Consider the following 24,481-nt stretch of genomic DNA (forward strand, 5'->3'; position numbering starts at 1 on the left):
GATCATGCCTCGAGTGGCTCTGGTATCTCTATTCATGGCAATATTTAAAGCCAGATTAGTCAAACAGCTGTCAAGATTTGTTTAGATAGGGTTTGCCTTGCCTTAGACCAGACCAACGACCTCTCCAAGTCCCTCACAGCTCTCGTTCCATAAGCCTTTAGCTTGGCTAGTGGATTTTGGGAATCACAAAACGAGCGCAGAGCCGTGGTAACGCCACTTTGTGCTGCCTATCAGAAGAATGCAGGAAAAGACCCAGACCCCAGTGAATGTTTGACTCCCCAGATCTCTGAGAATGCCTGCTCCTCTCCTTTCCAGCAAAAAGTTTTCAGTTCCAGGATAAACACAGGGATAACCTAAGGACAAGCACACGAGCGGTGCAGACCTCGCGCTGCTGCTTTGTGTGCCAAGTGCACTTTCGTTTATGAAAAAGTCATGTTTACCTTTTACTAGCAGAATGCGTGTATAGCCTGCGAGGCGCCGGGTCAGCCGTAGGATTCCTGCAGCCTGTGACTGGCAATCTGCGCTGAGATAATGACATTTAATAGGCAAGATGGGGGTTACTCTTAAAGAAGACAAACATCTCCTTCTCAAGGCACAACAGCTGAAGGTGTTATTGAAAAAAACCCCAAGAAACTGCTGCCTATGTGTGTATATAGTTCATAAAAAGAGGGATTTCTAGAAAGCAGGAGGGGCATGACTGATCTTAAATCAATTCCATAGATCAGATGGTCAGCTCAGTTACAAAGCCACCATCCAAAGCATACTCACTCCTGTGCTAAGAACTGATTTCTGCATACAGCGGTCTCCTCACCACAGGAGGTGAATGCAAACAGTTCAAAACCACCCAAAATAAGTATTTCTTACAACTAAGTGCAGCGTGAAAGACGGGTGGAACGTGGGTGCCTCATTCCTGTAGGCTTCATCACAAATCTGTGTCAGTCTTTCAGGAGTAAATCTGAAAAAAGTCACTCAATTCTTTGCAAACTATGCATATAAAAATGAGCAGGAAAGTGGAAATGCACATCCAAACAGGTACAAGAGTCACTAGATGATGTTCTAGCTGCCGGCTGCACGGACCTACCGATGAGCACGGGTCCCTTATGGAGGTGCATCTTCCAAATGCTTATTCTATTGAACGCTGTGGAATAATCCTTGATGTTTGTGTAGCAGAAGATCTCAAGTGAAGTTCAAACTGCAAACATTAGTTTAAAAGTACAGAGGTCAGCACAGGAGATTATGGGCTGTATCTCACTGTAGAAGAGAACGGGAGAATTCAAGGTCACACAAGAAAGTTTGTAACTGCAGAAAGATTAACATCCTTCCACCCTGATATGTTAAACGTGAATCCATCCTCCATCTCAAGAGTCTTCTACAGAGAAAATTAGGTATCTGTAGTGAAACTACAGATAAAAGCAGCCTACGCAGAAGATGAAAAGTGGGACCGCTAAAATGGCTTTCTGACCATGCCAGAAACTAACAGCCAGGAAATGGGTATTTTAGCATGACAACAGGCATATTCACAATGACTGCAGCAATCACTAGCCCATCAATATAGACTGCAGAATGAAATCAAAGGCCACCAGCAATTAGCTAAAGGAGGAGGAACTCATCATGCTTCCATGTATATTCACTTCAAGAATGCTTTAGGGTCATTAAACACATTTATGTATCAGCAAAAATTTTCTCTGTCCACATTTCACTACATTTTAGTTTAGTAAGCTGCACTACAAAAAAAAAAGCAGCACCTTACTCAGGTTATTGATGTGCTCAAGAGAAAGAGTCCCTCAAAGTACAAGATTTCTGGTTCTCTTCCCACTTTTGCCATATCCATTTGGTGTGGCTTCGGGTGAAATATACTCTAAGATAGAGATGATGACGTGTAATGATACTCATCTCGTTCTTGATCCTGACACTGTCACGCTGTAAATTCTTCAGAGAGGTAGGAATGGTTTCTCACAAAATGTTTTACGTTGCCTAGAACAAGACTGCTAGCGGCTTGAGCTGTAAAAATCAGCATTTCTGACAGTCTGATTAAAAAAAAAATAAATCTGTATTCCCTGAAAGTTCGTCAGGCCTTGCTTTCAGTATACATGCGATTTCATGTTAACCTCGTTTGCTGGTTGTCCACGGAAAACAAAACTGACAAAATCTGAGTTAATGACATATGAGACAGGTAAAATATAAAGATGCATTTGAATCCTCAAATACGTAGACTTCATTATAGCTCATGAAATGAAAAATGCAGCAATCCTCCCACACTCAACACCATTTCTTTTGGAATGAGGGTGTGTGGAAGATTTGCTCTACATGACCTTGAGAGGTAGGGATTCTTACAGCAGTTCCTGAAACAAGGGAAACTTTAGTTGCCAAGGAAGGTGCTGAAAAATACGATGTTGTTCTTCACCGTGTTGTTCTTCACCGTGGGGCTTTCTCCTCACAAAGACAACACGCCAAAACCGCCTGAGCAAAGTGGCTGCAGAAATGGTGCTACAGTCTCCCCTCTGCAAGTGAGTTAAAAAGGTGACTGGTTGCAGCTCAATTGTTATCAAAAAGAAAAGAAATAGTAGAAATTCAAGAGGACACCACACAGGTGCTTTTCACTCTCCCAGTTCTGTCGTCCTTTTTAATTCTTCCCATATCTGAGCCAAAGAGCTTGAGTTCTTCTCAGACGTTGGATAATTTATTTTCAGGATCCTTTGTACCTGTGATCAAATGGTGGCAATCTGTTAAGATGCTCCTCTGGAGTTTCACATCTGTTTTGAAAAGGACACTTCACAAAACAGCAATGACACAGGGTGGGAGGGAATTCAGGGATAATTCAAGAGACAGGTCAAAAACACCATCCAGGAAAAAAAAACCCTAAAATCTCAACAAACCCTTAAATTATCCTTCTTTTTATTTACAACACAACTAAAACCACTGATAATGATGACATTCTCCTGTTGTCAATACAATGCTGCTCCTGAGCTGATGGCATTTGAAGGGCTTCTCGCTTCCCAACTGGTTTTTAAACACTGGTTCACACGGGCGTCCCATCACCCATGCATGTCATCCCTAGTGACCGTGCCACCAACTCTGGTACCTCTCATCTGTGTCTGCCCTCGTTCTCTGCTGGCACTTGGCTCTCCTCGAATCTGGAGCCCGTGATGCTGTTTTAGCCTCAGCAGCTGCTTCCTCACCCCAATGCCTGAAGCGATCAGTGTCAATAAAAATCTAAAACAGAGGAAGCGAAACAAAACTCAAGGCTTAAAATAAAAGGAGTGATGATTTCCTGCAACACTCAAGCGACTTGAAAAATAAAGCACCTGGGAGGCAAACAGAGAATGAGTGGAATGAAAAGGAATTGATGGAAAGCTGAAGAGGAGTCTAATCACTCGGGAAAGCAGGGGAAAGGTGCGTGATGGATGTTTCCACATGCTTTCTGGGTAGTCAAGGCAACAGTTTTTATCTGATGAAGGCGGCTGTTCACTGAACTTCTGTCTCGCAGTTACCAGGTTAATGGTACTCACATTTCTCCTGGCCTCTGAGTGCAGGGATTACTTTTTACGGGATGGAGGCATGCACTTTTCCCAGGTCCAGCCAGGAGCGAACGACCCTACCAGCTCTCACTGTCTGAGCATGGTAGTTACGTTACTTCAACTCTGCCTGTTCAGGTCATTCAGCAATACGAGATCATTCTTAAAATATCTGTTTGGAACCGAAATATTTCACAGGAAAATGGGTCCTAAAATCCTGTAGACAATCTACATACATGTCCAATATCCATAAAGCTTATTATTCCCTGTATATTTGGGAAGCCTTTAAGTGACTTCAGCTTCTGTGTCTGGACTTCACCAACAATTTCTTCTGCCCCTTTCCCAAGAGAATCCTGTTTCACTGTGCAATAAGCATTTGATCTCCTAAATTCCCAGTTGTGGTTAATACAGCTGTGCAACTGCAGGTTATTAGATAAAAATCATTATACTGAAATTGCCTCTGGTGTAAAACATTGCCTTGGAATTAGCTAGAAGGTGCTGGATCCCTAACTGCTGTGTGGCTTCCTGCTCCTTATTCCAAGGGCGCCCTGTCCAGAGCAATACATCCTTCCTCTTGGAAAGCCCAAGAACTCGGTCTAACTGTTCCGGGCTAACCCTGCCGCAGACAGTCCTGGTGCATCAGCACTCAAACTGCAGAGCAGGTACCCCATGTTTTATTTAAAAGTCCACCTATCTTTGCAACCATTTTAAGCAAAGGTATTTCATAAAGGCTCCACACACAGTGTCCCTAGAAGCAGCAGTATTTTTATAGGGTAGACATGCTTTTTCTTATGTTGACAGGTCAGAGCTTCTAATAGATATCATGGTTTTCTGCAGTTACCTCTCGAGTGTGTTGATATACAATTGGATATACAACTCCAAATTTTTTTTTTATGCTAGCAGGTAAACATATTACAAACTTGTTGGGGAAAAGCTTTGTAAGACCATTTTTATAATTTAGAAAAAGGAAATTGAAGTTAGGATAAAATATCTTTGCAAATCTCTCTGTAAAATCAAAATAAATTTATTTGATGAAACAGTAATTTTACAGGCAATTAGAACACAATTTGCTTTGGACTGATGCCTTAAGGCTCATTTATTTTATTTAGAGAAGTACCTTCTATTCCATCACCATGGCATCTGAGTGCCCCCTGAACAGACACTAAATTTTGTTCTACTAACAAGAACTCCATTTGGCATGTTAGCAGCTGGAGCAGCTGTTCCAGTGCTCCACAGGGTTTCTGTGAGCCTAAGCCAAGATGGGTTTCTATGCGGAAGGATGTGGAAGGTTAATATTTTGAGAAAATAAAATTATTTAATGCTACTTGTCACACTCCTTTCTGTAGCAGTTGGGTGGAAGAAAATGATTGATGGCTGGGATTGAGAGCAAGGATAATGATAAATAATGCAAGAAATGTAACTCAGCACTGAGTTAGTGGTTTTATCTTTCATTTATTAGAACTCATACAGAAATGTTCATTCACTTTTTGGTTATAATTATGTTGGGCAATGTCTTTACCAGGTAGGCTGTAGAGAAGTGCATTTGTAATTTTGTGAAAGAGCAAATGACAGTTACTTTGTTAGATATGTGCTTTGGTGTATGTGTGTGCGTGCTTGTGTAAGTATATCTGACTGCATGTATAAACACATGCAGATATATACACATGGGAACACAAATAAATGTATGAAACCAAGATTAAATGGATGTTTTTCATCTGTTCCTATTTGACAAATATATTAATGAAACTAACAATTTTCTGCGCAGAATCTAAAGAAAAAAGTTTTGCTCTTTGTAATAAACAAATCTAACAAGATAGGGTGTCTCAATTTTATCAAAAGAAAGTCAAGTTAACTTTCTTTTCAACCCAAGTTGCAAAACTGTAAAGCCCCACAGCTTTACCTCTTATTTGACTTTGAATACAGAGCAGCGATGTGTGACTAGTTCCTTCCTTTTGTCCTTTTTTCATGTTAAAATGACTTATAACTCCAGGGCCCAGACTAGGCTGGCCCTTCGCCTTCCTCCAAACACACCGCTGCCATTTGAGCTAGAGAAGGGCTGGCACACGCACGGCGTGCAGAAATACACCACCAGCCTCTACAAGACCATACGCTGTTCCTCTCCTTCCCTCCTCTGTATCTTATCTGGAAAAGCAGTTTCTGCACTACAAAGGTGTGAATTGCTTACAAAAATGGTATCTTATCAAAGAGTCCTAACGCGAGCAATATCTAATTCTACCCTTGACCTCCCTTTAACTCATACCCAGCATAGTCGGTCAGTCAAACTGCTTTTTAATTCCACCTCATCTCTTCCCAACAGAAGACTATTGAAATCCTACTAGTTTTTCACTGTGACTGATCCAAGGACATGTGGAGCGGTGAACAATCAGCATCAACACAAAGAAGTAAAAAGTAAAGATAATTTCTCATTTACTTCTGAGTCATAAAAGACCTTATTCAACCCCTCCAGCTACCACTTGACACAACAACCTCCACCAGCAAGCTTCATGCTGTGGCCTATGTAACTCATTCTCTTTTTGTTGACCCTTTCCAGATGTTTCTTTATCTCAGTCATCTCAGAATTTGTCTGAAGAATTTGCTGAAGCTGCACGACAGCTTAAAACAGAAGCGCCAAGAATCCAATTTGGCAAAATTGATGTCACACACCAACATGACTTGAGGAAAGAATTTAATATTCAAGAGTTTCCTACTGTGAAATTTTTTGTGGATGGCGGCAGGGAAGATCCCATAGACTGCAAAGGTAAACTGTCTTATGCACTGATAAGATAATGATATGTAATGACAGGATGTACCGATCTATTGTGCTGCTGAGAAGAAAAATATAGATGCTCAGATAAAGAATATGCGAGGTAGCAAACCGTTTTTGCCCATGGTTTTAAACATACAATTACCTCTGTACCAATACAGGAACTTGGATTTGAATTCATCTCCCAAGCGTGTAATTGAATATGCTTCTCTATGTTTAGTTCGCACAGCCAATTCATTGCTGGTGTAATTCCACCGAGTACAGAGAATCCCCCCAAGACGACAACTTATTCACGTTTACTACAACAAACATAAATGAATGAGTTACGCCAAACAAGAATTTGGTCCCTAACCTGCTCCGTTTGCACTTCTTCTAGCTGACTGCAATTCCCACATGTAGCACGCCTACAGAAGTAGGCTGGAGCAATACTCTGTGCATCTAACAAGGAATTGTGAATTCACTAAGTTCCTTAATATACAGGTATACTTCCTAAACCAAGGAAAAGAATTTTGCAATTTAGCCATCAGAGGGAGCTCATACGTGGCTCAGAAAAACCATGGAATAATTTGAAATCTTTTATGGAAAGTTATTAAGCAAAGACAACAATATTGGAATAGGACTGACTTGAGCAAGCCTGGGAAATCCAGACCTTATTAGAGTTTTTCTTTCACCGAAAGTGTACACAAGAAAGATTTTTTTAATTATTATTTTCCTAAAATGATGAACTTTTACAGAGTTGACAAAAATTGCATGACTTGGCCAAGTGTTACTGTTAGTGTACTCTAAGCAGATACAGTTGAGTCACAAGTTTAATACAACCAACAAAAAAAAGGAGCCTAAAGTTTGCCTCCTGAGCCTGTGCACAACCGAGCGCTCTGACTTCTTAACCGCCCAGCCCCCCGTGGCTGCTGCCGCTGCAGGCTGATCTTCAGTATTTTTAGTAACTTGCTCCTCCTCGCTATTGAATTTCTTACCAACTTCCCATCATCTAGACTTGTGCAAACAGCAGCTTCTGCACAAATGCCTCTGAAAGCGTGATTTGCCATGCTGAACTTTTATTAGAGGTGCTGATACATGAGAGCGAAATCACCTACCGTCAGTCTCTGATTAAATCTATAGCATTAACAAGAAAACCTCTTTTAAACTGGTAAACCTGTTTGAGAGGTGGGCTTGTGAGAACCGGTGGATACAGAGTATCATAACGCATAGTCACCCTTCAGCAGAGAGACACTATTTACAACACACTTACCAGCAAGATGCAAGAAGTTAGGAAACTGGCTCCTGCTCTGTGATTTGTACAAGATAGCATCAACTGTTCAGAGCCGTTCAGAGTACCACCAAACACGACTTAAATTACATTTTGTTGACTGGTAAATGCTTTTGTACAACAACTAGTACGGGTTTTAAACCATTGAGAATTGGCAAGTGAAAATGCGCGGCGACTACCCAATGACTTCTCATACAGAACTTGGTATACTTCATACCACAAAAGAAACGTCAGATCTCGCTTAAATCAAGATATTAAATGTTTTATGGAAGAGGGAATTTTTGAATGGTTGTCCTGGCAAGGGACATAGCATGAAAGCCAAATCCTAGGCTTTGTAAAATCATCATTTACAACTCCAAGGCCAGAATTTGGCCAGCAGAAACAAGCTACGCAGGCTTAAAGCAACCCAATAGAAAGACTAACCACATGAAAAATAGGCTGAGGGGTTCTATTGCTGACATAAGCTGCGAGAGCTCAATTCTGCATTTAGACAGCAGAAGTCAAGCACTACATGGCCACTAGATACTGCTCTGTGCTTTGCTCTGCAGCCTGTACACTCCAGAGTAGATGCCTGTCTGCTTCACCTTAAAAAAATAGTATTTTAAACTAGTTGCAGTGCAGCCTGCTGCAAAATGACTTGATGGCAGTAAAATGGTCTGACTCAATTTTGATCTTGTCATATTGCTAAAATGCACAGTACCAGGACTTGCATCTTTGATAATCCACTTGTACTGGACATCTTGACTCAGCACTTCACGGCCACAGCCGCCTTCTTTTTCGTATCTAATTTTCATTAACCCTTTGCTGGACTCTTGCTCTGGTCCAACAAGGATGTCATACTCAGAGATGAAAGGGCTACTTCATAGCTGAGATTTTCATCTCCTGAGCCTCAATTTGCAGCTTCAATTCCTCTGAAACCAGGATAGGTAAAAAATGTATTTTTTAAACAGACTCAAGATTCCTAAAACTCCTGAAAGCGTGAAGAGAATTTACTAAATAAACAGACTGACTGTAATCTCAGTAAAAGTGGTAGCAGTATTTTGAAACCCCAAAGATGGAACAATCCAGAATTACAGGCCAACTTTAACACTTCAGCTTTGTTTCTTATGTCTATCCTGAAAAGTGAAGCTGCAGCACCACAGAGGAATTTTAACATGTCTCTGTGCCTATCAGATCCCTTCTGCAGCACCGAAGGAACAATTCTGACACCTAATTTAATTGAACAGACAGTTCAATAAAATCTGCAATTGGTTTCAAGTCATTTTGGATTAAACCTCAGGTCGATAGCTCTTTATAGCTTACTGTGATTTTGGGACACAAGAAATCTTGCAGAACAGGTTTTCTACTTGTCTGAAATTCCTCATCTCTATTCTCCATCTGTAATTAAGCAGTTAATTGAATATACAGCCATTTGCAGAGATCCCACAAAACACAGTACCGATCCATTGTTGATCTTCTGGAGCCTGCAACAGTTTAAATGGTGACTAGAACCTGAGGTTGAATTTGGATGCCCCAAGCCCCCTTTGAATCAGCTTTGACCTCAGTCCTAAGGAGCCCTAGTCCATTTGTATTGAGCATCCTTCTGCTCCTCCACTGCCTCTACCTTGATTGCACAGAAATTTCTGCCGTTCATTTTGATGGTCAGTTTACCTCTCTTTTCCTTCCACAGGAGTCAGACAGGCCTCAGCATTTATTACTTGGGTGAAGAGAAGAACAGGACCTAGCACTGTTTTAATCAACTCTACTGATCAGGCTGAAGCCATCATACATGCTGACAATTTGGCAGTGATTGGCTTTTTTAAGGTAATTCACTGGAAAACTCAAAAGGCCGGTATCTGTTCCAACTTTGGGATATACTGCTTATCATTGCCACCAAAAGATCCAAAAGACCTAGAACCCACCTGAAAAAACCCACTCCCAGCTTTCTCTCTCTTTTTTTTTAAATAAATGTAATTGTTTTTATCTACATTTTCACACCTCTAGACAAGCAGGCCAGGCTGAGATAAGAACATTTCACACCACAGAACCTTTTCTGAATAGGTACCCAGGCCCAGAGACCTCCCATTCCGAGCAGCGTCTGAGAAATACGATGCTCCAGCAGCGTTTGCACAGCCCTGGTCACGGCAGGCTCTCCGTATCCTCAGACGGAGGGCTTCTGCCAAACCATCCCAACTTTGGTGGCTGGTGGGGAGAGGGCAGAACCATTAACTTACCTATCCTTACTTAGCTCCATCCTTTGCTTTGGAGAGACTTAACCCATTGCTGGTGTGGGTTACACTGCTACTGGAGTCTCCAAATGCAAAAAGTTGTAATTCCTGCCCAGAGTTTTAACTCACCTAAGAATCTAGGGTTACCTCATCACCGCATTTCTATTCAACCACGGTGTAAGAGCATAGACATGAATAGTTGCAGGCTGTTCTGGTTAAGGAATGTTCCCTTCCTGCTTAAGTCTATAAAAAGTAGCAGTAAATATTGTCTAATATACTGGAGTGCCTTTTCTTCATCCTTCTGTTTGATGATTTAAACAACTTCAGTGAAACTCGGGGGTAGAGCACAGCTCCATGAATATCACGCTAACTGTGGTTTTTAGCTCCTGCCAGCTAAGAAACTGCATGGGTAGGAAGTCATAAAATATTACACTGTATATGATCCAACTCATGTAGTCCTTTCTCAAGCAAATTCCTACTAGTTTCCAGAGCATTAGGATCTGGGGCTGAATGATACAGAACAATAGTCAAATAGTATAAAATAAATATTAGCTGCCAAGGCATGCAGTCAGGAGTCAGTAAAAAAGGAGTATTTTTTTCCTGCTTTGTCAATGTGTCCTTGAAATCTTTAATATCTGAAGCATTCAATCAAGGATTTCCTCTAACTAAAGAGACTTTTTTTCTGGTATCTCTCTGCCCAGTTAAAAGCACAGTGCCTGGACTCATACCTGAACTGATAAGGTCCCAAACATACTGGCTAGTCCAAGTACTTGGATAGTCCAAGTTTCAGGGATGTGGAAAACAAGATTCATTACCAAAACACCCCATAGTAACAGAGCTGGTGAACGCATACAGCATAATAGGACAAACTGTGAAAACGCTCAGAGTGCCCAGAATTTTGCTTTGCAGCAATCTGCTTGCAGCCGTTTATGAAGGCAGGCAGGTTTCCAGTGCCGGGCCAGGTCAAGAAGCCCTCGCTATCGCAGCGATGCTGGAGAGTTCCCTGAACCACGCAGACAGCAGATGTTGCCTGCAGATGTGTTTGACTGGACTCTGCGACTTCACTTGGGGGCTGAAGTGACAATAGAGGAGCCATGAGCTAGGGCATGTCAGAAATTCAATGGGTGGAAGCCAACAAAACAGCGTCCAAGTAAATAAGAGCTGTATTTGGCATTCTATTAATAACAGATTGCTCACAAATGTGAGTTCCAGGATGTGTTGGGAGGTCTCAGCATATAAATTACTATTCATCTAGCATGAAATAATTGTCTGATTAAATCAAATCTAGAAGCGCTGTTGCCTTTCATCATGGTTATTTACTGTTAGTTTGAGGGTGGACAGCACAGTGACTATTTGACAGACGTAGGAGTCAAGGTCCCTGCCTTGAAGAGCACTCACTCAAAGCACCAAACACATCAGTCAGGTGAGCCCTCCTCTCTAATCCATCACATCCTGCCAGCTGTGCAGACAGGCTGTTGGCATGATCCTTCCCCATCTGGAGAAGTCTTTGCAGAGCGTGGAAACGCCAGGGGAGCGCAGGGCAGAAGAGATTAGCGCAGGAAGGACACAGGGGACCGTGCACCATCCGTATTGACCCAGCCCAGCCAACACTAGCTGGAAAGGTGAGCGCACTAGTGGTGTCACAGCACTCCTAGGATCTCCCCTACTGTGAAGATCTCCCTTTGGAGGTAATCACGGCAAGCTATACCCAACTTTACACTCTCTTCTCCACCTTGTAAGCCTTTAGGGGCCTGCCTCACCTATAGCTCTCATTCCTACACATCCTAGCAGGATGCAGGACACAGCCTTAATAAATACTTTTTCTGGGACTAGGAACTTCACAATGACAGCGTGGAAGTTTTCTGTGAGACGGCAAGAGATGTGCCAGAGATGCCTTTCGGGATGACAGCCAGTGAGGACGTCTGTGCTAACTACGGCATCCAAAAGAACACTCTTGTTGTGTTTAAGAAGGTAGGAGCGCAAGTCCCGCAGGCAAGGTGCAGTGAGCTGCCATGGCAGCTTTGAGCTATGGAACGGCAGTTTGGGAGTGGTTTAGGTTAAATAATTTCCCAGTTTAACTTCAAACAGCTTAACAAAAAACAAAAAACCCAAACAAACAAACAAAAAAAAGATATTTACAGACAAGAGAGACAAGTAGCAGTAGGAGGCAAACAGCAACCTTTGGACAACTGATATGTTCAATCTGGCTGCCTACATTCAGGCTCCTAATCTATACTAGAGGATCTGGATAAAATGGCTTTATTTTCCAACCCACATTCTAATCAACCCATGCTGCCAGGTTCAGTGAGTTTTGCATACATTCACCTCTTTTCCTTTGTGTTGCTTTTGGCCAGGAATCTTCTTTTATTTTCTTCCAATCCACAATGGAAGAAGCGTCCAACTAAAGGAACAAAACTACACAGAAATAGCACCAACATTTAGGCGATGAAGCAGTCAGACCAAGGGCATCCTGAGTGAACGTATGTCACAGATAGTGTGTACAGATATAGAAAATATCTTTCAGTATGTGAAGATTACTGAGCAAATTAAACCTGTCAGCTGTACCTTGAATTTTAGCTATAATCTTGTTCTGTAATCTAGTTGTGACATTTATTTTACAAGTTACGGATTTTCAGTTACTGAGGATCATGAAACAGCAAAGCTGAGAACAACATTTCAGAGTAAAGGCAGTCTCTTTGCTCCTGTAGTTGCTAAGGCCAACAACCTCACAAACTTCACTATTTGTCCAAGGGAAAACCTGTGCATAATGAAGTGCTTGAAGATGGCAGACAGAACAAACTGTATCTAACGAGGCTAATCAAAACCTTTACCTTGGATTTGGTCACTGAATATAATCTTGAGGTACGTGCATTTCACTGTATTAACAAAAGCCACAGGAGAAAGGCAGGAAAGACAGGAACCTATGCAGAACAAGACTTAGGGAGCTATTCTGCTCCTTAGCATTTGAGAATGTCGTTTGCTTGTTTGACTAGCCAGTCCAAACCGCATCTAGAAACACCAGCAGAACCCAACAGGCAGCTCTTGGTCTAATCCAGGCCAGAGGATGCTTCCCTCTGGCAAGATGTTGTTTCTCAGAGGAGACTGGGGAAGGGCTGGCCAAGGAGTGAACTTGCCTGAACATGCAAACACCTCCGTCCTGCGGAGCCAACACAAAGGCCTGGGCTGCTTCTGCAGCAACTAGGTGGGGTGGGAGGGTGGAAGGTTGGTCCCTATCCTGGCTCCACTCCCATGCAACAACCAGGTCCTCTGGGCCAAGACAAGGAAGAGAGAAACCAGCAATAACTGTTGGTAGTGCAGGAAGGAAGGGAAAGACATGGAAATACCCTGCTTGCCTCCAGGACACCCCATTGTCCCTGATCATGGAAAGGGGCAGCTCTGTGCAGGGAAGGAGACGTAAGCTGCTGGTGCCACCCAGAAGTGAAGGAAGTACCCCGACCAGGTCTAGCTGCTGCAGTTGGGCCTCCCTGGGTAACACTGCCTTTTACTTTCAGCACATTAATTCTTCAGCATGTGTTATACAGGAGGTCAGACTAGAAGATCACAACAGTCCCTTCTGACTGTAAAAATCTATGAATTATGATGAGGTTTTTCCTGGAACAGAGAAAACACTCAGCAGCTGCTGATTCTTCTCACTATCTTCTTTAAAACAATGAAAAAAAATCCAACGGTTATGGAAATGATTGGGAACTGAATCTTAAAAGTAAAATTTGCAATAGCAGAACTGAATGATACTGATACTCTGAGCCTCTGATTCACTGTTCTGCTTACAAAGAGTGGAACAGATGTTGAGTCTTTTGTTTCCCAGACATCTGTGAAGATTTTTGATGTCCCTGTTGAAAATCACATCCTGCTGTTCACCCCAAAGAACTCGGAGACATTCAATGCGATTTATGAAAACTACAAGTCTGCTGCTGTGGAATTTAGAGGAAAGGTTTGTAATGCTGAATCCTGCTTTGCAAACATGAATGCCAAAAGATCAATGGAAAAACACTCACCAGTGTTACTAGTAAAAGTACACTGCTGTCAGTCCATCTTCTAAGCCTACCAAACCATTTAAAAACAGTTGGACTAACTATTCTTTGAATTTGTTAAGGGCACAAGCTGAAAAATAAACTTCACTTGAAAATGATTCTTTAAAACGTAAATATCACACAAACCAACGCTAATTCCAGTTGCTCCCAATAAACCTGTTTCTGGTTTTACAAATATGACTTTCTAGGAGCCACTTCCCACCAAATATAGTTTTAGCAAGGTTCTGGCAATTCCTGCCACCACCACCGCCAGGAAACATCAGGAAGGTATCAGGGTATTGCCTGAAACACAAGCTGGAACCATCTACAAAACCCAAGAAATATTGCGAGGCAACTGCATAGCCTTGCTTGCAGCACGCGTGTTTGCACGGACATAAACAGGCATAGGCAGTCATACACAGAAGTATTTCAGTTCTCCATTGTCAATCACGGTGGTGCTGTACGTGAGACACCAAAGAACGGTAAGTCATCTTGTAAGAAAACATCACACGTTAGTATTGGTAAAGACATAGAGACTACAGGTGTTTCAGCTCTTGTGTCCTGCTAAGTTTTATTAGGAAGAGCAGTAAGAACTTTGAGGGGCCATTTACAAGTGATACTAAAGTCAGCGATAGCAAAGCACTGTGAAAGGACAGAGGGAAAAGCTCCATTCCTTCTGGCTGCTTTAGCATTTGTTATTAACTAGGATCAAGGTATGATGAAGTCCACAGAGCTGCTGGCTGTTGGACTGAGACCAAAACATGGTTCTTCACAATTCCTTGGTTAGATCCTACCCCACTGCCAGGCTCCATGGTTCATTTCTCTAAAATGACTCAACCAGATGCATGCTCTCTATTATCAGATAATGTTTGTCTTGGTGGATACTAACGAAACAAGGAACGGACGAGTTTTTGAGTATTTTCGCATCAGGGACATTGACGTTCCTGCCGTGAGAATCCTCAATCTGACCAGTGACACAAAGTACAAAATGCCTGCAGACGAGGTGACTGTGGAGAACTTGAAAGAATTTTGCCAGAGCTACCTAAATGGAAAAGCAAAGGTATGTCCATTACTAACGAGACACCCCTCTACCACACCAGCTAAAACACTAACAAATTTGCAAAACGTCCCTTTTTTAATTAGAACAGTGTGCTGTTCCGATCATCAGTTTATTAATTTGCTCTCGCTCTAATGCACTCATCTCCAGTTGTTGGCAGACCATCCCTCTGCATTTAACAACTGAGGTGGACTACAAAGTTCTCCAGTCCTCCTGTGTAAAAACTGGATAAATCATTTACCGCCCAATATTTTAGTTGATTTCAGCTGATGTATTTTAGTGATTTAAAAACTCCCTAGGTCTCAATCTTTCCAATACTGTAGTGGACATATTTCACTCCCTTAGTTGGGAGAGATGCAGACAATGATTGCAATGGATTTTGAGCTTACAGAGAAGTCCAGTAAATAGAAAATTGACAGTTTCCGAGCAGAGTAAAATTTGTTATTTATTGTAAGTGAATTTTCACAGGGGGGGATCAATCCCAATAGTAAATACAGCATTTGTTGTCATAACGAGGCATCATCCTCCACATTCACGTGTATGTTTTACATCACTTTTGAGAGCCCACAATACCTAAGCTTTTCAGTAGTCTAGCTTCTGAACACCAGGCAACAAGAATTCAGGACAACAAATGCAAACATGTTCCAAAGGGTCATTTTCAGACAATCTACTATGGAGTCTGTGTTGAAGAGAGGGACAAGTAATTCCGACTACCAACTATGCGGGGGTGCGAGACCCCAGCTCCCCGCTGAAGGGAGAGAAGGTGGTAGCCCATGAAGGCTGGCTGGGATATAGAGATATAAAAAATAACATTCAGTAATAGTGCACATTAGGTAGAGAAACGTCCCATGGGCGTCACATGAACTTGAGCTGGAGTTGGGTTTCTCAATGCTCCCTGCACTTTCACAGCAGCATTTCTGTTTCTGCTTAGCTACATCTGTCTAGTGAAGACATTCCAGAGGACTGGGACAAGATGCCTGTCAAAGTGCTTGTTGGGAAGAATTTCAACAGGATTGCCTTCAACAAGACCATGACTGTGTTTGTTATGTTTTGTAAGTGTTATTGTTCTATTCAGATTTTAAGTTGCTTTAACATAACCTGTTGGAAGTGAAAAACAAAAGCCCATGCTTATATACCAAACTAATCTTTGCACTTTACAGAAGCCAAGCTTAATGAATTTTTGTTGTCCGATAAAAGCATTGAAGAAAAATTTGTGTCATATCTATGGAAACACTGTGATACCTTTGCTGACTTCGGGCTGCACTGAATAACACTGGATCCCTTAAGTAAATATTTGTCAAGGCCGTATCGAATCTCAGTGTTGAAAGACCCAATGACACTAGAACGTCATGTTGTACAATGGAACATTACAGCGTGCTGTACAGTATGAGTCAGGCTCTCTTCCAAGGACGGAGGGAGAGTTAAGTGAAGTTGTCTGGTTATAATGCTCTAGGATTAAATCCCAGAGAGCAGCTGTGGTTTAGCAAATCATAACTCATTTTTTCCTCCTGTGTCTGAAAGGGAAGTGGCTTTCCTGTTTGACCCTTCCCAGCAAGAAACCCTTGCCCTATCCTCGTACCAGCCAGCAGGGACTAGCTTGTGCCTTAGTTACTTCAGCAGAGCAAACATGCAGCATTCACATAGACAACTAGCTATGCTATACTGCCTTGAATTCCGGAAATTCTTAAAGGTAGTACATTCCCGCAATCCTCCCTGTTGGCTGCAGCCATTTAATTCACGCAAGCCATTTTTACATTTCACTATTGTGAACAAACCATGGTTTAATTCCATCGTCTGGAAATGGAAGGCTGGTAAATGGGATGTAGTGTATTCAGGGAAGTGCCCCGGAAGTTTGAATTCCATTTAAACTGAGTGTGAGCACCATCCTCACGACTGAAGGATTGTGACCGTGTCGTATGCTATGTGAGGGAATACTGGGTTCTCAGCAGTTTGCCTTTTTGCTGACCTGCACGAGTGCAGCGCTCGGAACCAAAACACCACCATACTTCAAACTCCTCCTTTTAGTGTAAATATAGCATAGTTTATGAACACAGTTAATTTTAGTATGCAGAAAGCATTTTGTGCTTCTGGCAAGTATTTCACCATGGGAATGACGCGAGACTCAGTTGGGTCGCACTGGTTATCGGGCATGCCTCTCCAGCAAAGTCATATGACAAGTATGCTGTGTTTGTTATAGTCATAAAAGGCTAAACAGAGCTAAAGCAGCACTGCTATCAGAAATGCGTTAGCGATTAGGTGGTTACCACTGCATGAAAACTCATGAAATTCAGGAAGGGTGACTGGGTTTGAGCAGAGACTGACCACAACTGAAATCCAAACCCCTGTTAAGTGCTAAATGGGTCCCAGTGATTGCACCAGCACATGCTCCTCTGCCAGACTGTATCCTTCTACTTTTAATTTTAAATTTGCAGATGCCCCTTGGTCCTACAACTGCAGAAAACTCCTGCCGATCTGGGATAAGCTAGGAGAGCAATACGAAAGTCGCAAAGACATAATAATTGCGAAGATAGATGTCACAGCAAACGACATCCTGTCCGTTGGATTAGATCGCTATCCGTTCTTCAGACTCTTTCCTGCGGGACCAGATTACCAGGTGAGAAGTTGTTGGGGAAGAACATGGAGACACAGCTGCACACTGAGGGGGGACGTGTCTGTGTGTGCACGTCATGGTGAGAAAGGAGTCCTTTAAGGACCAAAGCTTTCTTGCTTGTCTACTCAACATCAGATTCATTGCTCTCAAGAACCTGAACTAGAGGAGAAACCCTTCTGTCATCTTCTCCTATGTGTAAGGCTGTGGTAATAGCCCATGCATCATCTGACTTGGACCTACAAGTCATTGCAGCCTTACATTCTGCTGTTTAGCAACCCCCAATCTGCCTGTTGGGTTCTAGCAGCAGTCTCAACTCAGAGTGAATTTACAGATACCTCCCAGTCACTGCACTGCCTTTTTTTCTTCAAACCATGACAAGAGACATACAGGCACGGTTCAGTGCCTGTTGTTTCTGCAGCAGGTATGATTATAACCTCTGAAAGGCTGGTACTATTCTTGTTATATCCTCTACAGTTTCACAAAATCCAAATCCCAAATCTTTCTTCTACACACTTATGCCAGTAATTTTACTTCATTCCAGTATCACAGCCTCAATTGGCAACAAATATTTGTTGTCAAAACCAATGACCTTTAGAATATGGTACTTACTGCATCATGTTACAGAATAATCAGAAGATGCTGCTGAAAGAGGAGGCAAAGAAAAATATTACTTACATTCTTCCATCTATGTAGATAATCTAATTAAAAAGAAAATATCTCTGAAGCAAAGAAAAAACTAAATTCTAAGATACTGTTATAATTAAGATATTACTAAGCTTTTCATTTTTCTTCTTAGTCCCAAACTTAAATTAAATTCTAAGACATTTGCCCATGTCCTCATTTAATCTTTTAGGGAGAGATTTTCCTCTCAGCTGTGCACGCACAGCTTCTAGTGAATTGAACTGCAGTCCTGCACACTCAGACCATGTTTAGTCTTTATGCAGAAAAGCAGAAACCCATTAAATGCTCATAATAAACGTCAGCTTGTCAAAAAATAGCAGTAACAACTTTCATTAACTATTAAGGGATTGTTTCATAGTTACAAATACCCTGAAGTTAGAGTATTTGAAATCTCAAGTTCTTCCTTGTGCACCATGTTTTTATACTAGTTCCCTCCACTTCAGAGATTTTAACTTGCACTGGACCACCAGTGCAGGTGTCCTGGAGATGTCTGCAGTCTCGCAGACCCAAGTGTTCTGGCGTTCTTTCTTACAGGACTGTACGAGCAGCTGGCCACAGACATATTCACTCACTACAATCATAACTGATCCAAGATGCCCTCGGGCCATTAATGCACAGTCACAGCACCAGCTCTCAGTCATTCCCTACCAAACCAGCAGTTATAGTGGGAACTCTCCCATTCATACTTGTGCTTTTCTAGAAGTTAACCAAAGTCAGGGCACAGGACACACATGTAATACCACAACGTGCCAAGGCTCAGAGTAGCTACTGTAGTTTTCACTGTATAGGCACTGCCCCAAAATTATGGTCCATACTCCCTTATTCTGGCCATGAAAAAAGCAATAGAAGGAGCTTGGAGACAAAGAGAAACTGGTACGTTCAGAATGGAGAAAAAGAGGAACAGGAAATATATACAGTCCAACAACGTCCGATGCGACCTCGATTTCACATAGACATCTCTTCTAGCCTTCAGTATTTTGCTGGTGTTAGAGACACAAACACACAAGCTTTCCAATTACCTCTGCTGATCCTTCGCATCGCGTAAGGACTAAGGATGAACTGAACACTAGCGCAGACGCAGTAGGAACGCTGAAGATGAAATAACAGAAGACTAGAAAGCACATCAAAACGCATGTAAAGAAGTCTGACCCTGCTCCTGATAAACCAAGGGAAATGTGGCTAACATAACATCACCCAAATCTGTTTTCTAGAACTGGGTTATGGTGTTCCCTGGCCACCACAGACACCCTTACCCCTCCTTAAAGGCAAAGCCATGAGCAGGACACATTACTATGCAATCCCTTCCAAGCACTCTCACCTGATGAGATCATATCAGATACTACCCCTCTCCCAACAGGAGTATCTGCTAGCTCTCCAGGCTATGAACTTTCCAGCAGACTGTCACTATTTAGTCTGTTTAAAGAACAGGTTTAGCTTTTCCTGAAGATAATGACAAGTCACTCTCTTGCTTTCAGTGAATGCAAAACTAGATGTACGACATTTTTAAAATCAGGACCCACTTCAGGTTAACTGGAGGTAAGTGGAGCTAGATAAGCTGAGAGACCTAGATCTATAGCTGGGCATTCAAGCACGTGCCCAGTTTTTCAAAGCACCAACGGAGTGTTTCTATGCTGGGGAACAGTTACAGCCAGAGCTGAAGGAACAAGAGAGTGAATCTGATGAATTACGTGGAGGAGGGAGTGACCAGACATCATCTGAGCTCCATCTGTGAAGCTGAGGAATGACTTGTCCACTGCATCATCCACTCCCGATTTAAGAGAAAAATATGCAGTCTATCAGATGGATTTAAGATGATTCTATTTGTTTCTATGGATTAAGTGAGAAAAATAACATTTACATAGTCTTATGCACTGATTAACAAGAAGTGTTGACACATATCCTCAGGTAACCACTGCAGGGATCAGCTGCTTCTCTGGCTCTACAGGTCTTTGGGCTCTGAGAAATTGCTGTTCTGGCCATCATCAGAGTCAACAAAAATCGAGACTCATCTGAGAATAGTAATCGCCTCTGGAGAAATCAAATAATCTTTCTCAAGAAACTTAATCCTGCAAACATAACAAAATAACTTTTTACTACAGGAGAACACCTTACTGAACGGAAATATCAAACCTGTGTATACTTTTAGTGAATTCACAGAGAACGGAGGTGTTTTGGTTACAGTTCTTTGAACTCAAATCAGGCATAAGAGTAACCAAAGTACCACTCCCACGGAGACCAGTAATTGTGCAAGTCAGCTTAACGCAAGGGAGCCGAGGCATCTGCCCGTTTCTAAACGCACTCAGGTAACAGCAGATAATTCCCAGTGTCATGCACACCAGCTTCTACAACTTTTTGAGAAGAGTTGTGCAAGATCCTTTCATACTTCCGGAGAGCAAAGGTAGCGTGTGTGTGGGGGGGGATATATCTTGATGACGCGGTTTAGGCCCAGCCGGCAGCTGAGCGCCACACGGCCGCTCCCTCACTCCTTCCCCAGCGGGACGGGGAGGAGAACGGGAAGACAACGGGACAGCCTGGAGGGGTGGGATAAGGGCAGGTTACTGGGACAGCAAGGGAGAGGGAAACAATCAACAACAGCGCTGATAACAGATAGTAACAACGGGTGATAAGAGAGAACGAGTTACCGAACCAACGGCCGCCCGCCCATACGCTCAGCCCGTCCCGGAACCGCGCCGAAACTGCGCCGCCCCCCCCCCGCCCCTGTGGTGAGCATGACGTCACATGGCACGGCATAGCCCCCGGCCAGCTCGGGTCACCTGTCCTGGCTCCTTGCGACATTAACTCTAGCCTTGCCAGGACCAGGACACTTTACAATACGGTATGGTGCCTGTAACTACTCAGCGACTTCTAAAGCTCTAAACTGAAAGTGCTTCTTCCATTAAAGTTCCTCAGAAGAAAATTCTCAGTGAAGTCCCAGCTTAAGGAGTGGTACCAGAAATTTAACATTACTGCTCATCTCCTGTTCTCTCAAGCTGTGCAACAGCTAGTACTTCTCAAGTGTGTATTTCAAAACTTTTGCAGAATTTGAATTGCCATGAAAGTCTTTAGACAACTTTGAATATCATGGCTGGACACTTAAAAGACTCTTCTCTTCAAAATATCTTGCAAGTGTTTATTGTTAAACACAGAAAAGACACTGATCTCAGTAGCCGGCAGGATCCCAGCCTGGATATTATACAACAGCGGTTATGTTTTTTATACAAATCCTTTTCCTCTGAGGGATAGACCTCTATTTCTTCTTTACACTTGAGTTTCAGATGACGTTGGAACCTGCTGCGCCTCTGCCATCGCTTTCTAAACTGAGCACAAAACTCCAGAGTTTGGTCAGTCTAAAGAACCACAGTCCTGATTATGCTGTTATCTCCAGCATTTTGTGTATAGAATTTAATACTTAACCTTAAAACTCTTTTCAGGAGGTGGCCTATGCCGGGGAGCATACCTTGGAGGCATTTTCTGAATTCTTAGAAGAACAAAGCAAGACAAAAGCAGAACCGGAAGAGAAGGTAGGCATTTGCTCCAGACACTGACTGATCTGCCGTGCAATCCAAGGCACGTTCACACCTCGTGCGGGCATACCTGAACTGGGTAGAGCACAGCCACGCACACGCAGGCTTCAGCCACTGCTCATGTCAACGTTTGGGCCGTTCTTACCAGCTCTTGGCTGGTTTGAAGCTGACTAGCTTGGCACGACCACGCTAGCTGCAGTCATATACCACCGCCTGGCAGGCACGCGCCCACGCACATCCTTGTTTCCATCACCCGGAAACCTCTTCCCCCGCTGCTCATGTTATCACTGAGTCACTACGTTAACACTCGGCTAGTACCGTGTTTCTAGTACCTAGTGTTTCTCGGCATGGCAGAAAGGAACCTGCACCTTGACGGGTGTAAGCCTAACTTTGTCAGGATTTTAGCTGGAAAAAAGAAGCCCCAGCAAAGTTAGTTTCAGCTAAAGCTGGAATGGTTTAAATACCCATTGCCCACTTCGTCCTGCTACATTCAGTGAGGCTTGTCTTCTTCATAAAGCAAGGGCACAACTAAGAGCAGACATTGTCCCCTCTCTCAGCAATCTGGTTGTGATTAGTGTTGGATTCCTCAACCCTTCCTCCTCCACTGTAAATCAGGCCAGAGAAGCACTAGCTCTCCCAGCTCAGCCTGTTACTTCATCCCAGACACTTCACTGCAAAAAGACAAACCGTAAGTGAACAACGTGATCAAGCTCCACACAGACAGCTCCAGGCAACAGAAAAAACCAGACATAGATGGAGACACTGTCCACCCAGTCCAAGAGCCATGGGCTCATTCTGCCTGGAAGTAAAGCAGTAGATCCACAGGGTAGCAACAGTTGTCATTAACGCTCTTTTCAACTAGTAGGGAAACTATGAGTGGAGAAACAGTTTTGAGTTTTTCAGACTTATTTCCACCAGAGGCTTTGATTTGCTCCTGAATTCACTGCTCAAATAGGCGGTTACAGATGGAGAGAGATGGCTAAACTAATATTGGGACACAGAAGTCTGCAATGAAGGATCGGACATCCAGCTCTGCCCAGTCACTGCACACTTCTGTTTTCCAATACCCAAAGCCTACGTTTGGTGTCTGCCTCTGTGGCACGTCCCTAAGTGATGGTTGAGTCCTACACGCAGCCTTTTACAGACAATATTAGAGCTGTGTGTATTCTGTCATCTCTTCTTCATGCTTTACTTCACATCAGAGAATAAGCAAAAAAGCCACGTTAGGAAACACCATTCGAAAACACGCTCTGTGTAGCGACAGGGGTAAGTCATTGGCATTTGCTCAGCTGCTCATGTCCTCCGTCCTTCCCCGACACCCAACACGTTTTCCCAGAAGACTGCTGTGTTAGACCATTTGCAGATGGGGCTTGATGTGAAGTCCCCTGTCAGAGTAACTCTTCATCCTCACCTCAGGGCATTCACAATCACGCAAACAAGATACATAAGAGATTGCCTAGGAGAGGCTGCCGTATGCCCGCCGCTTACCAAGCGCAGTTTTCCATGTTCTTACTAAACCTTCACCCAAAGCCTCATCTAAGCTTTGCCATAAACCAGCGTAAAGCTTTGAAAACCAAACATATTTTAGCTGTACTACTTCTGATGTTATTAACAAGCCCTCAAGTTCCTTGGTTGAGAAGATGAAAATCTGCATTTCGTATCATCTTAAAAAAAAAAAAAAACTAAGTAAAGAATTACTGGAGCAATTCTCTTTGCGAACATCAGTAATAAGCAGCTTTGCTTTTGCATTTCCTTTTTTAAAAGGACCCTTCAGGAGGAATCAAAGAGGATCTCAGCCAAAAAGAGACCGTAATAACAGAGAAAGAAGAACTTTAACAGTACAGAGAAAGACCAAAATTCTGAGGATTGTGGGGAATCCTTCCTGGAAGGAACTCATTTCAAGAATTAATCATCTCAAGTGAACGCAGAGCTGGATCAAAAAATAAAAGTAAAGAATTCAGTATCAGTGGCTCAGTGTGTGTGACCTCTCTTCTGAATCCAATTTAAGTCCTAGTTTTACTGGGATCAGTTGTCATGGGTTCTTAAAATATTGCCAGTTTTGCTTAAATAATGCCTTTATTACCAATGAATCTGCTCACATTTAAAAAGGTATATGTGCCACGGCAAACAGATCAAGAGATAAAACTATTCTTTCCGAACAATATCTGCAACAGGTTTGCAACCAGTTGCTCTCCAATTTACCCTAAAAGAGCCCTATTGTTTTCAAGGCAGATGAACTGCTCCCAGAAGGATGGGACTAACTGCAGAGAGCATTTCTATAGTGATCTTCAGAAGCAGAAATTGAACCTAGGGGCTATGCCCAAAGGGGCACCAAGGGGCAGTTCGTGATTTTTTTTATTATCAAACAGTAGAAAACGCAGGAAACAAGGTATAATTTAATTCCAGTAAGAAATATCATATCTAATACACAAAGTCACGGGTATGATTCACATTTTAGTTAGGTTAGGTCCCCTAACCATGCCACACGTTATAAAAGTGCAGCTGGTGAAACTGCTGCACAATAGTAATTTCTTCTGGCAAGGGCCAGATAAAGCAGAAATAATTGTGAAATTTTGAAACCTTTTCTTACAGAGTTAGAGAAAGAAGAAAATTTAATAATATTTCATTTCAAAAGCAGATTTCCAAAGACTTTTGTTCTTAAGTTGGTAACGCTAGTAAGTTACTTTCCCATGTAAGCAGAGGAAAAAAGGTGAAAACTTAGAAAAAACTTAATATAGTTTAATCCTCATGTTTTTAGGACAGCAAATTTTTGATAGAACTGCAATGCAGCGCAAATAAAATCAAAGTTTCACTCAGCTGCAAG

General features: G+C 42.6%; 1 protein-coding gene across 1 annotated transcript in view; it reads left to right on the forward strand.

Annotated features, from left to right (window-relative positions):
- PDILT (protein disulfide isomerase like, testis expressed) overlaps nucleotides 1–23,507 on the forward strand; it is a 28,187-nt gene extending 4,680 nt beyond the window's left edge. Inside the window, 10 exon segments of the mRNA XM_075767459.1 lie at nucleotides 6,067–6,273; nucleotides 9,216–9,349; nucleotides 11,587–11,724; nucleotides 12,505–12,615; nucleotides 13,580–13,705; nucleotides 14,647–14,844; nucleotides 15,773–15,893; nucleotides 17,274–17,455; nucleotides 21,565–21,654; nucleotides 23,422–23,507. Coding sequence (XP_075623574.1) covers nucleotides 6,067–6,273; nucleotides 9,216–9,349; nucleotides 11,587–11,724; nucleotides 12,505–12,615; nucleotides 13,580–13,705; nucleotides 14,647–14,844; nucleotides 15,773–15,893; nucleotides 17,274–17,455; nucleotides 21,565–21,654; nucleotides 23,422–23,493 — 1,379 coding nt within the window. The 3' untranslated portion in view covers nucleotides 23,494–23,507.
- Nucleotides 23,508–24,481: the final 974 nt, after the last annotated feature.

The sequence above is a fragment of the Balearica regulorum genome, chromosome 15 (genome assembly GCF_011004875.1).
Source record: "Balearica regulorum gibbericeps isolate bBalReg1 chromosome 15, bBalReg1.pri, whole genome shotgun sequence".
Taxonomy (NCBI): domain Eukaryota; kingdom Metazoa; phylum Chordata; class Aves; order Gruiformes; family Gruidae; genus Balearica; species Balearica regulorum.